Here is a 21,297-nt window from a genome sequence, read left to right as displayed (position 1 = left end):
ACAGTTTTAATCCACTAGTCCTTTAATGATAACATGTAGTGAATATCTACTAGTCTTTATGATACCTTAACTATTGGGCAAGGACTATAGGACTTGTGCCAATTTCTACCCCTGAAATCCTTGATTTAGAGTTATAATGATAATAGGCCATTATATTTCCACACCACTCAGGGCCATGCTCAAAGCGCTATTATTTCCCTGGTCACTGGATCAGTGTGCACTCAAGAATCGTTCTCAGCTCCCTGGGGAGTATACAACCCAAGCTGCCTGTTAAAGGCTAGAAGGTTAACAACCATGTTGCCATCTCATCCTACCGGGTACCCATTCACTTATGACAAGGTTTCCGTGACTTGTATCCTTAATTTCGACCTCCTAAAACAATTGTGTCGTTTACAGCAGAAGTATGACCTCCTACAGAGAGTAATGGAGACCTCGGACCTCGACCAAGTCCCAGCACCTCCTTCAAAAAGTCCGCAGAGAAGAAGCCTCCGGAGGAAGAGCCCTGATGGAAAGGTGAAGGTCGACCACAAGTCCAGAAAACAAGACGCTTCCAAGGAAAGAAAAGTAGCCAAAGATAAGAAGTTTGACGTGTCACGCAGTGGCACAGACAAATGGAAGCCACAGTCTGATACGGACAGGAGGGGAGAGGTGGACAAGGGGAAGGACAGAGATGTGATGGTTGTGAATAGGGAGACATGGATGAAGCTTGTTGATGAGAAGGATGAGAGGTGAGACAGGGTGGAGTGAGTGAGTTTGGTTTTATGCCGCTTTTAGCAATATTCCAGGAATATCACTGCGGGGGACTCCAGAAATGGGCTTCACACGTTGTACCCATGTTGGAAATCGAACCCGGGTCCTCGGCGTGATGAGCGAACACTTTAACCGCTAGGCTACCCGACCACTCCGAGACAGGGTGGAACTGAAATACACAAATAAACCTGTACTGGTCACTGACCTGTTATCGCTATCTTTTTTCAGGTAATTTCTAAAATATTCCGTGTACAATGTCAGCTGTGCCAATAGCTTTGGTTTGTGTGAAACTATAAGCAAATGCACGTTTTTCTGTCTGTGGAAAAAGTTCTAGTAGATTTCTGTTATAAAGCATCTTCCCGAAGCAAGAGAGTTAGCTGACTTTAAAAGTCCAGTTTCCACCCTTGCCGAAGTAGGCTGGAATTACTGGGCTCGATCTAGCGCCACCAGTGGCTATTACCATATATGTCCCCTCTAAGCAGATATGGACCAATCAGATTCCACCTCTCGTATTCCTTTGGTTTTACTTCACACAAAATGGTGGCGCCCAGTCAGGACGATCTGATGGATAATCAAGATCTATATTGTGATAAAACCGGTCTTACATTCCGAAATGCATCAAATCACGTGAGCACCTTGTTTAAAAACATGAAAAGATTTGGAAAATAACTGTTGACAACGAGTTGGCGGTGCACATGGTTTGCAAATCCTGCAATCGACCGAAATCGGTTTTGTTGCGCGATTTTGATTGGACTATGCATAGACTCGTTAGTCCAGCCAAAATGTAACTCCATTATACGAGCCTAGTTCGGCAAGGGTGGAAACTGGTCTTTTATAGTCAGTTAACTCTCTTGCCTCGGGAAGATGGTTATAACGCGGCAATTGGGAATCAAAACAGTGGAAACAGAAATTTCCCTTCAACCAACTGTACCTGGTATTGCCATCGTCGAAACAACTCGGCCACATGATCACACACATAGCTTCAGTTATACAAATTACATTTCCTATTTTCTCTGGTATCACAGTCAATTTTTGTATTCCTTACAAGTAATGAGAAATGCTTTGTTGTCTGCAAACTGACGTACACCAAGATCCCCCAAATTCGATCTACACATGCTTAGAAGGACCCCTGAAGATTCCGGGATAGAATAGGTCTTCAGCAACCCATGCTTGCAGTAAAAAGTGACTATGCTTGTCATAAAAGGCGACTAACGGGATCGGGTGTTCAGGCTCGCTGACTTGGTTGATGCATGTCATCGATCCCAATATGCCGTCATATAGCTGGAATATTGCTGAGTGCGGCATTAAACAAAAAACCAACCAACCAACTACACATAGCCAACCAACTTATCCTCAACACTATGTCGACAGTGTCGACTATGGTTTTTAGGGTATTTTCAGGGCTATGCATTTCTGAAAAGATAGCTGAAATAGGTTTTAGAATTGTAATGTAGGGAAGAAATAACAGACAGATAGTAAGCTATGACAGAACTGAATGTGCATCATTGTGCTGCTGGATGTTTGTTTATGCGTGATTTTTCTTCACAAGAGTCAGATTTGTTTATCATTTTTTTATAAATATTTCTCTCTTCTATTGAAATCGAGCAAAAGTAAAACAAGATGCGATCAAGTGCATGCTATAAGGAGGGGTTGGCGATAATTGGTCCACAGCGATAACTGGTCGCCAGCCAGTAGAGAGATTAACTCCTAGCAAGCTCCTTCTTGTCGTAAGAGATGTACTCTGTGGGGATTATAGGTTAGAATCGGTCCCCAGCAATCTTTGCTGGTTGTAAGGGGTGACCAAATGAATCTGGTGGTCAGACTCGGTGCCTTGATTGATTATGTGTCCTAATTCCCTGTCAGTGTGGACTATTGCTCACAATATCAATCACAGGATTGTCAGGTCCAAACTAGATTATTAACAGGCCGCTGTCATATATATATTTGAAATATTGCTGAGTTTGACATTAAACAACAAACAAAGCATATTGCTATACTTAGCTGATGCATGTCATCAATCCCAAATGCATGGATTGTAGTCCTGCACCATGACCGTGGAATATATTTATTTTATGAGAGAAAAATAGTCTAGAAATACATACAAAAGCATGTCTAGCCAGCTCACGCTAGCTCTATTCCACAATCAGCATAGGGATTTTTTATTTATTTTAAGAGTCGAGAAGGATATTGTGTAATATAAGATTTCAGAGACTAAATGTTAGTCTACGTGGATTGATGCTCATGTTGTTAATCACTGGATTGTCTGGTCCAGACTCGATTACTTACAGACCGCGGCGCCCACGGTCATATAGCTGGAATATTGCTGAATGCGGCGTTAAACAAACAAACAAACAAACAAACAACCTCTATGAAGGATCTTGCAATGTTAATGTCTCTGTTTCAGTACTTCCAGTTCCACTGATATGAAGCTGTCCATCTCTCCCAAGCTGAAGAAAACATCCCGGTCTGTTGTGGCAAAGAAGGAAGCTGTTCGTCTCTCTGAATATGCCAGCAATGTCTTCGTAAGTACCTTCAGAATAGTCGTCCAGTGGCCTCACACTGACACCATGTACTGCATGTTTAACGGCAGTAGTTCTCTGCAGTATGGGCACTCGCATTTTTAAAATGCGCAATTATGTCTAAAATCAAGAGCTGACATTATTTTCATGTCGCATTAAATTCCTGTTTTACAGTAACTGGAATACTGTTAAAAGCAGCGTTAAACCCAAATCACTCACTCATTCACCCTCCACATAATATTTTGAAGTTTTGATTCATAGCTACCATCAATTCATTACATTATTTCTTGAGCATAGTGAGCACCCAAGTATAATGCACCGCCCCCTTAAGGTGATTCAGTATTTTGTTCAAGAGTATTTATTTTTAGTATCTTTTTACGTCTTTTCAGTGAATTCAGGTAAACGAACAGTTGATAACAAACTTGGTTGATACAAATTTGAAGTTTGAGATAAAATATCACCATATATTATGATTTCCCATTTAAATTGTATATCCTGTTCTGCTAGGCGTTGTTTTATATGCAGAGATTAAGATTACTGTGTGTATGAGAAACGGCCATCAGCTGAAGAGCCATTTTCTCCCAATCTATTGGTGATTGGGTTAAAAATAACCCAGTATTTTAACTTTAAGGAACGTTGATGCAATGATCAGAAGAATTGTATCTGAAACTATTATTTCATCAGGAATATTACATTCCAATTTCATGCTATTTTAGTTATTTTATATATTTATAATAATAATAACTATAAGCATTGCACTTTGGTACAGCTGATCGCTATTGCCGGATATTTTTTACGTATAGAACAATTTGACCAGTCGCTTTGAGTCTTCTGTTTTCCTGATCGCAAAACTTTTGTTGGCATATAACAGTCAAACTACAGTAAATATGACTTTACAAGTTTGATTGTTCAGACTGTTACAGACAGCCTCCTTGATATAACTTGAATAGTGCTGAGTGCAGCATAAAACAACAAAGAAAAACATTCACAATTTTAGCTGTTGACTTATAGATGATGGTTGTTGTTGATGTTGTGTCCAGGATGGTCAAGCCCTGGACAAGCTACAGGTCATCCATCGGTACCGACCTAACAGCTCGGACATCCCCCACGTCACGGAGAACGGCAAGGTCCAAAACTACACCTGTCATGTTGGGTCAGCCCTGCACACCAAGAAATATGTGGATTATTACATCAAAGAGGGTAAGAGGACCACAGACATCTTGTGAATGAGTGGAGCCATGAGAAGTCCAAAACTCAATAAGACCGCCTCCGTGGTCTAGTGGTAGAGCGTCCGCCTGGAGAGCGTAAGGTTCGGGGTTCGATCCCCGGCCGCGTCATACCAAAAGACGTTAAAAGATGGTACTTGTTGTTAACCTGTCTGGCGCTCGGCATTAAGGGGCTAAAACAAGGACTGGTCACCTTGGAGTCAGTATACTGTGTCTGAGTGGGGTATTCATGTTAGACTGCGGCATGGTATCTCAGTGAGCTAGCACTATAAATCGGCATCAGTCCGGACTTGTACAAGCAGCCGCACAAACACACACATGTCCATGCAGTCGCTATATAAGTGCAATAATCTTGGACGCGACGTTTAACACCATTTCACCTCACCTCACCAAAACTGAATATATGTTGTTCCAGGCGATTTTGATGCTACTTCATGATCCAAGCAGAAATGGTCATGGCGCCATGTCTCAGATACTTGTATCTTGATATATTTAGTATATCTGTGGGGAGTCACTCTCAGCATGATCGGGGGGCACAGGTTGCCCAGTAGTCTAAGGTGCTGCAATTCGCTGTGCAGAGTTGTGTCCCTTGGGCACATCAGAAATCTATGATTGTTGGTTCGAATCCCGGTTCGCCCCGATTATGATTTGAGGTTTGTCAGCACCATACCCGTGCTTGTGGGTTTCACCGAAGTGGTAAACGCCTGAGACCTGCATCACTTCTGGCTTGCCTCCCAAACAAAGCTGATACGCTGCGATATAACCGGAATTCTGTTAAAAGCAGCGTCAAACCCAACTCACTCACTCAGCATGATCAGCTGGCCGTCACTAAACTTTAGAACATCACATCTTTGCAACATTAATTCAGTGATCCTTCTCAGGGTTAATCAGATTATCTAGACCTGCACGGAACCAATATATTGGCAGATAAATTAGGAAAGAATAATCATTACTTTGTTCAAAATGGGTATCATAAAAGTTCTTATTTGGTTAAATTCAGAAGTTTATGACATGCAATCAATGTAATAATGTAAAACTAAGCATTGAAGCCTCTTCCTTTTTATCGGTGCTGTGAAATACATGTCACATTAGCTGATTAGTTGGAACTTTATTAACAGGAATTGGGAAATTTTGATTTCAAATTGGGAAAGGTTTACTGACATTTGCTGCAGACATGGAGCAGAATATTGGCCTCTGAGCATGTCCAGATGAATCCCATATCAGCAACAACTCATCTTTTTTTAATTCTAACACAGTTCAATATTCTTTGTGTTTACCCAGCTGTCATTTCATGTGTCTTTCCTTGCAGGACTTCAGACAGGAAGAAAAGAATACTCCAAGAGACTTCAAGAGCTGAAACGGGTAAGGAGGAAAACCAAGAATTCTTGAGCTCGCCTTTGTCTGAAAGATCCCAGCTATAGTGTCTCTTAAAGTTGCTCATATAATTCCAATCTGATTTTAAACATAGCTGCTACAGTGGCCTTATTGTAAATGTCAAGTTTTACGTTATTCAAACCATTTCTGCATGTATGATTATGGAAATTAATATGCAGCAGACCCGTGAAGATCCGGGGTAGAACACGTCTTCAGCAACCCATGCTTGCCCTAAAAGGCGACTATGCTTGTCTTAGGAGGCGACTAACAGGATCAGGTAGTCAGGCTCGCTGACTTGGTTGATGCATGTCATTGTATCCCATTGCAAGGATTGATGCTCATGATATCAATCACTGGATTGTCTGGTTCAGACTCGATTATGTACAGACCGCCGTCATATAGCTGGAATATTGCTGAGTGTGGCGTTAAACAACAAACAAACAAACAACAATCCATCTGTCTGTTTCCTGCTTCACAAAGGATGGGAGAAGCAGGAGAGTTATGTCCCTTGCCTAGACCAGGTTCTGCTTGAATTTCAGATTCACCTGGATGTTAATATATTGAGGCTGTCATCAGGGTGGCAGTGTCTGCAACCTGCATCACATATTTTCTTCCCATATTAAGCTAACATGCCGTGATATTACAGATAATATACTGTAAATCTGGAAATTAATGCATCTCCAAATTAATACGACAGCTGACCCCTAGCCAAAAATGCGACTCAAAATCAATGCGACTCCCCTCACCACATCCCCAGTGGAATGATACATATCCTTACCTTAATCCAATCAAACAGCAAATAGCACCACATATTAGCACTGAGTAGAGCACTTCCGTAAAAACAATAAACAGTGTTTTCCAAAAAAAACAGCACACAGTTTATATGTTTACTCTGTTGACTGGCACTAAGGAAGTTCAAAGGCAATAAAATAATTGAACCAACAACAGTTCACTGATTGGTATGCGAAGGTGTCAACAAGCTTGACATGAGTGGGTAGAACTCTTGACCCCAGCAGTAATAACTCACTGGATGCCCATTGTGTAATTCCTATTCTTTGAATGACATTGGTACTTGTACTTGGTACTTGTTACAACTGCTGCTCAGCAAACCGTGTTTGTGTTTATACTCAAGTTGGAATTTCTGCTTTCCAAAGTGTGCAGTGAGGCCGTCTTATTGTTGATAGTCATTTTGGAGATATAAATGGTGAGCAAAGACCACGTGCATTTTTCGCTCCCGTTAATTTCAAGATTTACGGTATTCAAAGTGGTGTTAACAGATTAAATTTTCAAAGAGGTGATAATCGCATCTCACTCGCCCATCCTATCTCCACAGGGCACAACAATACCTTCTGAGAAAGGCTCGGAGAAGGGCTCTGTTCAATCGGTGAGAACTGCGGCGTCAGTGTCAACAGTGAGAAGTGAGGACTACAGAGACACCGTCGGTGGAAAGACTCGGTGAGTATATCTGTCATACACGACAAGTGCTTCCAATGTTGGTTTGGGGTTATATGATCTTCAAAATATCAAGAATTTGGAATCAATGTGAAGAGTCCTTATTGTAATCTGTGATTAAAATTACGTGTTCTGGTGCCCTTTGGTCAAAGTGCCAGTCGAAAATCTCACACCCTGGGGCATTGTATTAATTTGGACAATGTCTGTTTGTTTACAGTGAAATACATCTTTAAAAAAACTAAATTTTGTGTAAATTATTAAATGGTATTAGATGGTGCCTTATTCATTTTTATTTTTATCATGACAACACATTGTTTTTTCGGCTTCGGTTGATGTTTTACTTATGATAGATGTAGTTCATCCTCATCATTCAATCAGATCTGAAGTGTAAAGTCAAAAGGTGAACACTTTATTATACATGTGTCAGGACGTCTGGAATCCTATTTGCCTTTTTCAGTCAAAATAAATAATGGGGTCTGGTCTGAAATTGGTCTTTAACCCCATTTTTTATTTGGCTGAAAATAAATTCAGACCCCAAAATTTTTTGGCTGAAAAAAGACAAAACGGATTTTGGCATTATGGAGAAAAAGTAAAGTAATAGTCTTGGTTCTCAGGCACCGCCCGCATCATCATAAAGTTCACTGCACATTTCGTTTTATTTCCATTTTAAGAAAAAACACCCCAAAATCCTTAAATATTCCAAGGCCAAAGGGAGTCAAATACTGTATTCCAGTAATTTACTCATCAAGGAATACACATTGGGAGGGCCTTTCCCAGGTTGGCTGTATTTGGTTACACTACTGTTTTTTTGGTTACATACTAGTTTGAACAACTAAGAAAAAAACAAACCACTGCCCACCCGCACTTTATTTTCAAAAGCCATGGAGCACCATACCCGTACTCGTGGGTTTCACCGAAGTGGTAAACATCTGAGACCTGCATCACTTCGGGCTTTCCTCCTACATTAAGCTGACAAGACGCAATATAACTGGAATACTGTTAAAAGCAGCGTTAAACCCAACTCACTCACTCAAAAGCCATGGCCTGAGAACCAATTCTTTTATTTTTGCAAGCCTTAATCTGAATCTTGTAAACAGACATTGTTTTAAGTATTATGCTTTGTAAACATGGTAAACACACTTTTCAGTGTTGTGTCAGAGTATCACAGAGCAGTGTTGTGATATTTCTAGTATGTGTTGTCTATTTGAATGTCGTGTACTTCATCTCTGTTGGATGGGCTTCATGGTGAAAGAATTGTTTTCAAGTAGAAGTATTAATCATCCTCAATAATGTAGTGTATGATGTCTCCATTGTATAATGACTTATTTCTTGTCAATGCACTCCTTCCCTACCTCCGTGGGACACATGGAAAAACCTGCGTGGATTGATGCTCATGATATCAACCACTGGATTGTCTGGTCTTGACTTGATTATTTACACAGACCGCTGTCATATAGATGGAATATTGCTGAGTGCTGCGTTAAACAACAAACCAAAAAAAACATTGAAAAACACCATTTCTGACGGACTGGCAACTTGAAAAAATTTACAGTCCCCACTAATTTTTGCCAGTCCCAACTTTAAACTTAAAAAAAACACCATGAGAATTACCTGGTTTTAATTCTTTCAATATCATATCCAATGTAATCTCTGAAGTAACTTAGTTAGATCTACATGTCATTCACACAAAGTTTAGTCACAATTTTCTATTTAAATTATTTTTTTTTAGACTAAGTGGCTACAAATATATATTTAACCTCGAAGCAAAGGAAAATGTTATTTCCTTGCACAAAAAATAGACAAAGGGAAACCCTGAGGGTAACAGATAAGCTGACATCGTTCGAAAAATATACTTCTTTGAATATCACTGATGTTTTGATCAACAAATATTTATAAGGTACTTAATTTCCCGGTCCACAGGGACTGCCAGTCACAGAAATTACCGACCCAATCCTAATTTTACTTTTAATTACTGGTAAACTGGAACGCTGCTGTGTAAAGTTTCTGATGTGACATACAGAGATGGTAACTTTCCAAATGAAATTATAATAGGGAATGAGTAAAGTGTACGTAACATTGTACATATCATTACATGGAGATATTATACCCTGCATCATAGGGGATGGTTTTGAATGGTTTGGATATTCTTTTCATTCAAACATTTGGACTGTCTGTTTATCAATAAATGTTTATCATATGTAATAGAGATGAGTGTTGTCAACATCTTTATGTAGTATGACTTTGCTTTGTTTTGTTTAGGAATATGTCTGACATGGAAAAGGTAGAAAGTGTTTTATGCTCTGAAATGGTGATGATAACAATGTTTTCAGGGTGAAGGAAACTCGAGGCTAGGTAAGACACAACATGCCTCTAACCACGCATGGCTCCTAGAACTCATAGTCTACCCTATGCTGTTTAATTTCGATGAGGATAATCTTGTAGAGATTATTCATAATTTTTTCATTTTCACTTTATGCTTATTATAACCGGAGATGTAGATCTGGTCTATTGGCAACATTTATTTTCTTTTTATTTAAGCGATACTGTAAATTATGAAATTAGTGAGCATCAAATAATTGGAGAAATGGGATTGTCTCTTTATCTTTTCAGAGAGTGTCATCAATCTCAGTAAAATCAGATCTAAGTTCTCACTACCTCTAAGCAAAGATTTGTTTAGCGGTACGAGAACTAAGATCTGATTTTAATGAGATTTAAAGTGACATTTTTATCTGTTGTCATGTCAGGGGTACTGCATTTGAGCCAAAAATACCATGTACTACACAAAAGAAGTTTAGGACCACCCAAGTTTTTCATGTTACTATAGTTAATCTGTCATGGCTCCTATTAAACAATGTAATTGAGTGCTAGATTTAGACAGACCTATGTCCACATCAGGTGTGGTCAGTTCGAGTACACAAGTTGGTCAAGTTGTTGTGGCATTCGCTGAGGATGACGGCATCTTTGATTTTAGTAACTTTGTCAAATAATCTGATGATCAAAAACGAAACACTGCTCACCCACGCCGAGCTCCAGATAACTTTTTAAGCAATTGAGTTTTTACTTGAAGGTTTCTATTTTAGTTGGGTTATTACATTTTTCATTGGGTAACCAATATCTTTTCATTCATCTTTTTATCACTCTGTTGGGTTTTTCCCAAAATGAGTAAATGTTTTGAGATTTAAAGAAAAATGAAATAATGTTTCAGATGTATGTAATGGTGTTGTCGTTTGGAAAAGTTTTTTAATACAGTTAAAATACAGGGTTACTCTCATTAATTCCATGACAAGGACAGGGGTCAACACTCATATTAATTTGGTGATGCATTAATTTCATGATTTACGTATGTATAATATTTGTTGAGCTTATGATTGTGCTTTTCATTCTAGCTTTGCTTTGCTTTGCTTTGCTTTGCTTTGCTTTCATTTAGAATGGTACTTTCATTTTTCACTTTTTATATGAGCATGTGCTTTCACTTAGCTGCTTTCAGTATTGCTGCAGCTTCCCTGCTTGTAGGGGGCACGGGTGGCCCAGTTGTCTAAGGTGCCGCAATTCGCTGTGCAGAGTTTCGTCCCTTGGGCATGCCAGAAACCTATGATTGTGGGTTCGAATCCCTGTTCACCCCGAATATGTTTCTAGGTTTGTCAGCACCATACCCGTGCTCGTGGGTTTCACCCAAGTGATAAACGTCTGAGACCTGCATCACTTCGGGCTTTCCTCCCCCATTAAGCCGACACGCCGTGATATAACTGGAATACTGTTAAAAGCGGCGTTAAACCCAACTCACTCACTCACTCACTCCTTGCTTGTAATGTCTTTGATATATGCTATGTGTAGTTATCATGAGATGCTATTTATCTGAATCTGTATGGTGAAAAAATGTTTTATTACAGGGATTTATATAGGCCTTCACGGAAGCCAATATTCGGCCACACATTAGCACAAATGTTTGCAAAGTTCCCAATTCATGTCACTCTAGTGATAACTGTTGTTACTGGCTTTGTAGTGACTCGTGCTTTACTGATAATGTGGACAATAAACGTGATGTAGAGGAAGAGGCTTTAATGCTTAGTTGTAGAGTCTTGCCTTGAATCAATCTCATTCAAATCAGACCGTAGTTCTCACTACCGCTAAACAAAGATCTGAGGACATCCCATTACGGGTCACGTCAGGCCGACCTTGCGAGAACTTTGACCGACCAATGGAATGACCAATCAGAAACCAGCTTTCTCGTGCTTTACAGCATAAATTTCATATTGGCGACTACGCTTCGAAACATCTTTGACAAATTTGAAACCTGAACAAAAAAACATTCTAGAATGACTAATAGATGGTCTAGAATGTAAGGATTCAGTCGTTAAACCAGTAACTATCGTTCGGAATACCCCATTTTAAAGTATTCGAGCCTGCATGATTAGAAATCCCATTCCGACAGTCACTTTCATAATCTGGTAAGCAACACACTGATTGGTTGGATAAAAGGTCGTTCCCCTAATGGGATGTCTTCAGATCTTTGTTTAGCAGTAGCAAAAACTAGGATCTGATTTTAATGAGATTGGCCTTGAATGCAATGCTGAGAATACATTGGTAAAATACCTCTGAATGTAAGAAACAAGAACTTGAGCAAAATACGTGATTCTTTTCCCCAACTTGACTGCCAAGATCCTTAATGAATCCCTGTATTAACAATTTATCATGCATTGGTCCCCAGCAACCTTTGCCAGTCACAAGAGGTGATTAAATGGATCAGGTAGTTAGTTTGGTGACTTGGTTGACTCCATCATCGTATCCCGACGATGGGTCATTGTTATACCAATCACTTGTTTGTCTGCATATGACATATGTTTGCATATGTTTTTGCATATGACATCAATTTTCTGGCCCTGATTATTACCAGGCTGCCGTGATGTAGCTGGAATATTGCTGAGTGCTTAGAAGCAACGAATAAGATGAAGATGTCGTACTTGTCATAAGAGCCCAAAAGAATGGGGATTTGGTGGATACATTGTTTCACCTGACTGATTGGGTGTCATTCTGACACAACAGTTTGGTCCAGTGTCCAATTGACCCATGAAGATTGCGGGGTAGAATAGGTCTTCAGCAACCCATGCTTGCCGTAAAAGGTGACTATGCTTGTCATAAAAGGCGACTAACAGGATCAGGTGGTCAGTCTCGCTGACTTTGTTTATGCATGTTATTGTATCCGAATTACGTGAATCGATATCAGTCACTGGATTGTCTGGTCCAGACTCGATTATTGACAGACCGCCATCATATGGCTGGACTGTTGCTGAATGCTGCGTTAAACAACAAACAAACAAACATAAATTAGCTGGCCATTCTGATGTAGCAGCTGTTTCTCTGTCTGCAGTTTAATAACATTCACTTCGACAATGTGCAGGTACATAGTTGGTTTGTTCTGACATGGGATTCAGGATAATGTCCCCAGCAACCTATGCTGATCGTAAAGGGCGACTTAATGGATCGGGTGGTCAGACTCGGTGACTTGGTTGATTGTATGTTTCATGATGGAGTGGATATCACTGCATTTTGTAGTCCAGATTTGATTACAGCCTGCAATCAAATAGCTGGTATATTGCCGAGAGTTGTGTTAGGCAATAGCAAACAAACAAGGCTATGACTCATGAGGAAGCACCTTAAGTATACAATCCACTGCTGTGGTACAAGAACACTGAAATGTTCCTACCTGTTGGCTAGTCCTTAAACACATCCTTTCTGTTTTTTCAGAGGCATGCTTCCCCCAATCAGCTCAATGGATCTAGTCAGTCCTCGGTCAAATCATTCCATGCGGTCATCCGATTCATCCATGTCTAGCCGTTACTCTTCCTCCTCCTTCAACTCAGACTTGACCTCCACCTACAAGATCGTGTCCACTTCGCTGTGCCAAGCATCCACTCGCCAGCCCCATCCCCCTCCTCAGCAGTTGAGACACACCATGCAAGAACCTCCTTGCATCCAGGCATTTTTGTCTCAAGCAAGACCAGGGTCTGCCAGACTTGCTGAACATCGATATGTGCCTTTAGTCAGAAATGCCTTTCTTGTCGATGCTGAAGATAAAGAACTGTATTCTCCGAGATCTCTGAAATTAGACAGAGCTAGTTCCACTACTGATCTTCTGCCCAGATTTGACAACTACACTCAGACACCAAGAGACTCTGCCACACAAACTCCTAGAAGACATCGAGAACAGATGACTCCTGATGCCACTACTACCTCCACCAGTGATGCCTTTGTTGATCAGGAAACCCAGACTCCAAGGTCCTCTCGGCATGGGATAAAAAAGAAGAGGAGGAAGAAATATGAAGACCTGGAGTTATCATTGCATGGCTCAGATACTACTGTGTCGGTGGACTCAGAAATGAATTATGAAGACAAAAATACCAGGAATCGAAACAGAAACATAGGAGTAAGCTCAACCATTGAAAGTTACAGGTCAACCTCGATACAAGACCTGAAAACTAAAATCTGTCAAACAAGCTTTTCCATAGAATCAGAAGAGTCCTTCCCAAGCCTCCGGAGAAGGCACAGAAACAGAAGTGAAACTGTTACACTGAAATCTGTTGATGAAGATAATGCTGCATCTTCACTGCCAAACAGCACTGTCCATCTCTTCAAAGATGACAATATGTCTGACTCCGTGTTTGACTCTGAAGAACAAAATGGAAGATATGTTGGAAGTGCAATTGATTCAGAGAACAGAGCTGATGTTTTGAGCTCTGAAGAGTATGTTGCTTATGACAGAGCTGGTGAGGCTGAGAAGACCCAGGACACGAATGACACAGAACTACATGGAGCTCCTGGAACAGAGAAGCAGCTGGATGATAGCCCCAAAACTCTTGGGAATGAATCTAATGAGGATAGCTTCTGGGAGACCCGAGGAGACAAGGATGCCCCACTAGCTGCAGGGAGTGATGAGATTGTACATGAAAACACATGCAGTGATGGTCACAAAGATCAAACTGCAACAGTGGACACTTCTCAGCTTGAATCAGCTCAAACAAAAGATCAAAAAGAGTCTGAATCATCTAACACAAATGACCAACAACCGACTGAATCACTTCACACTGACAATCAACAAGAGACTGAATCACTTCACACTAACAATCAACAACAGACCGAATCACCTGACACGAATGATCAACCATCTGTGGTCTCCTCTGAGGTCTGGACAGTATCACCGGAGAATGTTACAGTGGAAGAGCCAGCTTCAGCTGATACTGCCATTGAGGTAGTGAAGAGTAATCCTGAAGTTGATGGAGAAGATGCAAAGAATAGCAACTTGTCTGAGAGTTTTGATGATGTATGCCGGGGAGCTGTGGAGTTGACTTGTTTTGAAGAGGATCCCAGAGGGGATAGAATTTTCTCTGACATGGATGGAACGACGGAAGAATACAGAGGCAATTTCCTTAACAACCTTTCTGAAACATACAAAAGCGATTCTTCATCAAGGTACAAGAAGTTTACGAATGAGTACATGCATGTTCCAGAGGAGAGAGGATCAGATGGAGAGACCCTTGTTGACTCGGATACAGATCCTGAAGTTTACACCAAACCTGAGCAGATATTTACAAGGGAAGAAACTGATGAGCTGCATGAGGTGGATGAAGAGCTGTGCAGGGGGGCAGCTCCTGCTAAGAGGAAGAACAGTGATGCTTCTTCATATTGTAGTGCAACCAGAGCACTAGGAGAGACAAACCCTACATACCAAGAGGTCATTACAAGTCGAGCTAATTCTGTGACTAGCCAGGCCACCCTGTCTAGTGTCAGAGGTTCAAGAATAACTGCCTGGAAGACGAATCCTTCAGGTGGACCAGCTTCTGCTCAGAGTGATAAGTCAGAACAAACGGCTGTGTTGGATCTGACACAAGATCTTCTGGATGATGAAGATTTCTTTGAAGTAGCTGAAGTTTATGAAGCTGATATGATGAATAGACCTACTGCTGTGACAACAGATGTGAATCCTATTACTGATGATAGGACCTCCTCCTGCTCACGAGGAAGTGGTGACAAAGTTCCATCCCCTTCAGCAGAAATGCCATCAAGGGGAGAAGAAGAATTTTTGAATCTTGAAACATTGGAAGATGAAATGAAATGTGAGGTATTAGACAGACCAGTGGACACTGAAGACAGACAAAGCTCATGCAGTTTGAGCACTTGTACTGGAGATGGGAAGAGGATTGTCAGAGACGTTGATGCTCCAGCCGAAGCTGAGATTCATCTTGAAAATGATGGAAATAAGATTACAGAAGACAGACTTGAAACTTCTCATTCTGGATCAAGAGGAAATGTGGATAAAAATCAGCATGATCTAACCATCTCCTCTAGAGGTGGGGATGAAGCAAGCATTGAGCCTTTAAATACCACAAAGGATGACAATGATCAAATACAAGAGACTCATCACAACAGTGAGGTAGATGTAAAGTATGAACCAAATGAGGGCAGAGAAGAATTTGACACAGCTGTTTCAGAAGGAGCCGAGTCAGACAAAAATCATGAGATCACAGCAGAAGCAGGAATTCGAAGATCAGACTCTTCCTGTTCAACTTCTAGAGGATTTGTTATGAATGATTCCTCTCTACAAGGATCGAGTCAAGCTGTGTCTTCTAGAGGCCATCATAATGATGAGACTGTTGCATCTTTTGAGGAATCAACTGATGAGGGAAATGCTGAAGATGTTGTGGAAGTGAATAAGAATGCAACTGATTATGTCACTAATGATAATTTCAACAATGAAAAAAATCAGCTGCAAGAGTCCACAGAACCTACTGTAGATAGAGTAGAAGAGAGAGGTGATACTGAACATTACTTGAATGATAAAAAAGAATTAGGTGTCCTCAAAACGGATGAGATATGTGATAAAGGTGATGATTTCCAAAGAAACATGAAATCAGAAATATCCCATGAGAAAACCTCTTTGAATTTACCAAGTGATGATGAAGTTTTTTATTCAGATCCAACTGTGTCAATGGGACCAGTATCTTCTCACTGCATACGTAGGCCTTCTGTATCACCTCCAAGACCCATCTCCGCCTGTCGTGTGAAGGTTCCGCCACTGTTGATGGGCGATCCTAACATGAAACAAATGACTGCTATGGCTGATGAGTTGCACATTGAGGCAGGGAGTTCAGATGATGAGGTCTTCCAGATGCAGACCAGTGATTGTAAGGATATCATCAGTCATGATGAGAGTCGAGGACAGATCGACACGACTCTGGGAACTGATGCCATTCTGTGCGAAGGTGAAGGACAGAAGACAGGACACCTTGAAGAACAGGGAGTTAACCAGGATGATACAATTTCCAAGATCAACACTGTTAGCCCATCACCCACAAAAGATGAAAATGTCAAAAACAATATCAATATTGTTTTAGATTTTGGTGCCCCCGTCAAGCCTAGTACAGGGGAAAACAATCCAAGAAGGCCAGTCTCGGCTCACTGTGTGCGAAATAATCCGGTACCTAATCCCATACAAAGACCAGTCTCAGCACACCATAGACAGATGCCTGATATGACCGTGGAGGAGGCGTTTGAAGAACAGTGTGCCACAGTGGCAGGGCCTGTTACCATGGGAGATGATGACTCGTCAAAGGGTAATGGTTGCATGAATGAAGCTGGAACTGTTCTCCTCGATGAAAGCAGAGGACAGATGGATGTGACAATGGAGGCACAGTGTCAAGGAGATCTGACAGACAAAGTGAATACTTTCATGGAGAATGAGCCAAGAGAGACTGGAGTTGATCTGCAAGAGGAGATGAAACCAGTGGTTCCTGAAATGTTTGGACAATCTGAGCATCAGGATATTACTAGTCAAGTTCTGACAACTGTTTATAGATGTGATGATGGCACTGAGACAAGCCAAAGCACAGAGCCCAAAACAGATTCAGAGGAGACAAAAACTCCTTTAAGTCAGGAGGCAACCGATCTGGACTTGCTAACAGAATACCCTGTCCGCGCTGGGTCGTCTTTGAGTATGGAAAGGGGTGAAACTACAAACACACCAAGACCAGTTCAAAGTCCACCTTGGAAGAAGCTTGAGAGGTCTGCTTCTGTGTGCAGTAGAGGTTCTGCAAGTGACGACAATGATAAGATATGTTCGAAAGAGATTGGGGAACAGATAGTTCAACTGTGTGAGAAAGAATCAGATGTAGTTCCCGGAAGTGTTTGTTTGGAACCAAATGCAGAGATAGTCCCTAAAGAATCAAAGCCTGGTAAAAAGTCACAGCCAGAAGGTGAATCATCAGATATCTATACACCTGTTGTTGGTGAGGATGCAAAATATGATGTCAAGGAAATGATTCAGGAACAAGTGTCTCACATTTCTGAAGGTCAGGATGTTGAAGAAGAAAAGCAACCGTATGGAAGAGATGTTGCAGCTCGTAGAGGAAGTGTCATACGCAGAGATGCTGCTCTGACTGGAGATGTTCTTACGGGTGTTTTATCGCCCACACCATCTGTTGATAGTGAGGTATCACATGTGCCCCCTGTCCTTGGAAACTCACACACTGATGACATCAATCGTGATTCCTCGCGTCAAAGAAAAATTCTTTCGTTCCAAGATCATGATGTTATGACTAATTCAAAGACTAATGATCTGTGCTTACCTGATGACAAGTTGGAAGAAAAGCCAAAGCCAAACACTTTGATATCTAAGGAGTCCTTGAATTTCTTTTCCTTTGATGATCCTGATGAGAGTAAAGTAGGTCATTCCTTTATTTCAAGTGAAGAGTCTGTTACACTTCAAACTTCCAATGATACACTGATGAATGATTCCACTGAATCAAGCACTACTGGTATGAGTACGACAAACACAACTGACACATTGGAGGAGCATTACTCGAGGACTGACCAACTGATTCCAGCTAATATTTCAGCTGATATTTGGAGGCTTAGCTATAAAATGTTTGATAGCAACATTCAGAATCAAACAGTAAAAGATACCTTTGATGAAAAACTTGATCCTAAGTTTTCTGATGAAATTGATGATGAAGTTCCAGCAATTCGAACAAAAACAAATGTTCCAGTGCATCATGAAGAGTCCCCTGTATGTGAAGTAGATGCTGCTGCTGATGATGATGGTGAAGAAGCTTCTAGGGAGGATGGGGCCAGTCCTGCAGGCATATTCAGACCACTGTCAGTTTTAGGCCTGCCTCAGAAAGATCTGTCAAATAGAAGGCTTTCTTTGGAGTCAAGAGGAAGTAGTGACTTTATCATTGAAACAGAAGAGGTACTGATAGCTTCATCAAGAGGGGATGAAGTCATGCCTGAAAACATTGTTGGTGGATTACCTACAAACAATAACATTCCTGAATCGGAGACTTTTACCACGGAGACTGGATATCATCAAACCGAGTCAAATGTTGTTGAACCACAAGGTGATGTAGAAGAGGAGACTTACTGTTCACTTGCACACCCATCTGGACCTTCAGAAGAACCACCTAACGCCAATAACACACATAAAGGACAAGGAGATATGAAAGTAATCAACTCTCTCAGTTGTACCAATCCCAGTCTAGAAAATCCAGAACTTTCTGATTATTTGGGAAATGTAAATATGAATGCTTTGATAGATGTTGTGGATGATTCACCAGTGGACATTGACTATACAAAGAGTGGGAAGTCCAAACAAACATCCTATCAACTTGTGTTGAATGAAGAACATGATGAGCCTGAAAGTAGGAATGTAGAGAATGGTAATGATGCAGACAGAGTGACCAAGGTTCCAGATGATAAGAAAGACAGAACTAAACGTGGAGTCACAGGTCTTGAGGACAAATGTGAGTTGAACATTCCTGCCTGCAGCATTGTCCCTGAGCTTCAAAATATCAACATGAGTGCTGATGGTATGACTTGCTTGAATGAAGGATACCCACTTTCTGAACAAACAGGAAATACAAAAACTGTCACCTTTGTTGATGGAGGTCTGCCTGAAGAAGACATTCTTACTTTGGATTCGGCACCTAAAGAGGCTGGAAATGTTGTTGAACCACAAGGCAGTCATGGAGAAAGATTCACAAGAAAGGCTATCTTGAAATCAGAAGTAATTATGCCTGAATTAAGCAATCGTCAGAATAGTGACAAGCAGGTGGACTTGAACCCCCATCAGTCAGAACACAAAGAAACATCTGTGACTGCAACACCATTGCAAGCAAATATTAATCGTGTTACAGAGACAGAAGCCCAGACAGGTGTGTCTGAACAGGTTGATGAGTCTGAAGTTACAAGAGCAGCAATTACAAACCATGGCCATCACAGACAGTCAACAAGTTTGCATGGGCCGACAGTCATCACAGATGCAGAGGCCCAGAGAGGAGTGTCTGAGAAGGTTGATGAGTCTGAAGATGCAAGAGCAACAAACCTAAACCAAGGCCATCGCAGAGAGTCAACAGATTTGCATTTACCGACAGTCATCACAGTTGCAGAGGCCCAGAGAGGAGTGTCTGAGAAGGTTGATGAGTCTGAAGATGCAAGAGCAACAAACCCAAACCATGGCCATCGCAGAGAGTCAACAAGTTTGCATGGACAGACAGTCATCACAGTTGCAGAGTCCCAGAGAGGAGTGTCTGAACAGGTTGATGAGTCTGAAGTTACAAGAGCAGCAAATCCAAACCATGGTCATCGCAGACAGTCAACAAGTTTGCATGGGCCGACAGTCATCACAGTTGCAGAGGCCCAGAGAGAAGTGTCTGAGAAGGTTGATGAGCCTGAAGTTACAAGAGCAGCGAATCCAAACCATGGCCATCCCAGAGAGTCAACAAGTTTGCATGGGCCGACAGTCATCACAGTTGCAGAGGCCCAGAGAGGAGTGTCTGAGAAGGTTGATGAGCCTGAAGTTACAAGAGCAGCAAACCCAAACCATGGCCATCGCAGAGAGTCAACAAGTTTGCATGGGCCGACAGTCATCACGGTTGCAGAGAAAGGACAAGATTCAGGAGCTGTAGCCATCTTTCAAAGAAGCAATGAAGCAGTGGATGGGCAGGTTGAATTGACATCACAACACCAAGTGATTGTAGTGTCAGAACGTGAAGGGCTGCCTGATGCGGCAACCGATGAAGATGTTATACAGGGGGAACAACAGAACAGGAGGAGTCCACCCCGAAATGAGGAGAAAGAGGAGAAGAAGGAGGTTGAGTCTGAGCAACATTCTATGGACACTGTAAATGCTCATGCAAAAGAAAGCAACGATCAATTGTCAGATGAAGCTTTTGTTCTGAAGCCTATGGCAATATCGGAGACAGATGGTGTGTCAAGTGTTCAAGAGACTGTTTCTTCGTGTCTGAATGGTGATTTGACCGTTGGCAGGCCACAGACAAGCACAACTAAACATGGTGGAATGTCAGTGTCTGATAACATGGCTGAGTCAGATGCGCAATCTCTGTCTGATTCTGAAAGAGGATTGCATTCGGAACAGATGTCTGGACATAGGATCATCCTTGTGTCTGAGAATATCCCAACCCCTGTTGCCAAGGCGAAGGTCATTGAGAGACACCCAGGTGGACCCAGAGTTATTCTAGTGTCGGAAAAGTCCCAAGTGTAAAACTGTCAACTTTGGCATATCATTATTATTTTACCGAAAGGTTAAGCTGAATAATTTTTGGCAGGATTTTTCATATATGACCTGATGCATACCAAGCATTTATAGATAGATTTGACTGAATAATTTAAGTATAGTTTACTTTTTATTGTTTTCCATGTTTGGATGTGAAATAAAAGAATTAGTCCTCTGTTAAACAGGAAAACCTGGCTTTTGGAAGATTACATACAAGTCATACCCATTTTTTAAGAAAAGAGTAACCGTTCTTTCTGTGTTGACTGAATGCCATATCAGCAATTAGTTAAAAGCAAAGTAAGACTAACCTAATTGTATTTTTATTCCACATATTTGAACATTTGAGTTGCTGTGTCCATAAACTAAGTAAGTGAAAAGAAAACCATCTTATAAAAGTCAGTTAAAGATGGTG

The 21,297-nt window shown here is 41.1% G+C and overlaps 1 protein-coding gene across 1 annotated transcript; it reads left to right on the top strand.

Moving 5' to 3' along the window:
• Positions 1-7,287: 7,287 nt before the first annotated feature.
• LOC139470106 (serine-rich adhesin for platelets-like) lies at positions 7,288-21,091 on the top strand. The gene is made up of 4 exons (XM_071252400.1): positions 7,288-7,324; positions 9,652-9,673; positions 13,067-16,578; positions 16,609-21,091. Exons 3-4 carry the CDS (start codon positions 13,071-13,073, stop codon positions 20,871-20,873), a joined length of 7,773 nt encoding a protein of 2,590 aa, XP_071108501.1. The 5' UTR covers positions 7,288-7,324; positions 9,652-9,673; positions 13,067-13,070; the 3' UTR covers positions 20,874-21,091.
• Positions 21,092-21,297: the final 206 nt, after the last annotated feature.

This window comes from Haliotis cracherodii, unplaced genomic scaffold, assembly GCF_022045235.1.
Source record: "Haliotis cracherodii isolate W230 unplaced genomic scaffold, xgHalCrac1.p SCAF_20, whole genome shotgun sequence".
In the NCBI taxonomy this organism is placed as follows: Eukaryota; Metazoa; Mollusca; class Gastropoda; order Lepetellida; family Haliotidae; genus Haliotis; species Haliotis cracherodii.
The sequence above is the reverse complement of the archived record's forward strand: the minus strand, read 5'-3'. Positions and strand labels throughout refer to the sequence as shown.

Excerpts from the sequence above, each read along its gene's own strand:
- LOC139470106 (XM_071252400.1), top strand. The coding sequence starts at position 13,071 with ATGCTTCCCCCAATCAGCTCAATGGATCTAGTCAGTCCTCGGTCAAAT. Across the intron at positions 16,579-16,608 it reads TGATGCCATTCTGTGCGAAG|AACAGGGAGTTAACCAGGAT; the intron begins GTGAAGGACAGA and ends GACACCTTGAAG.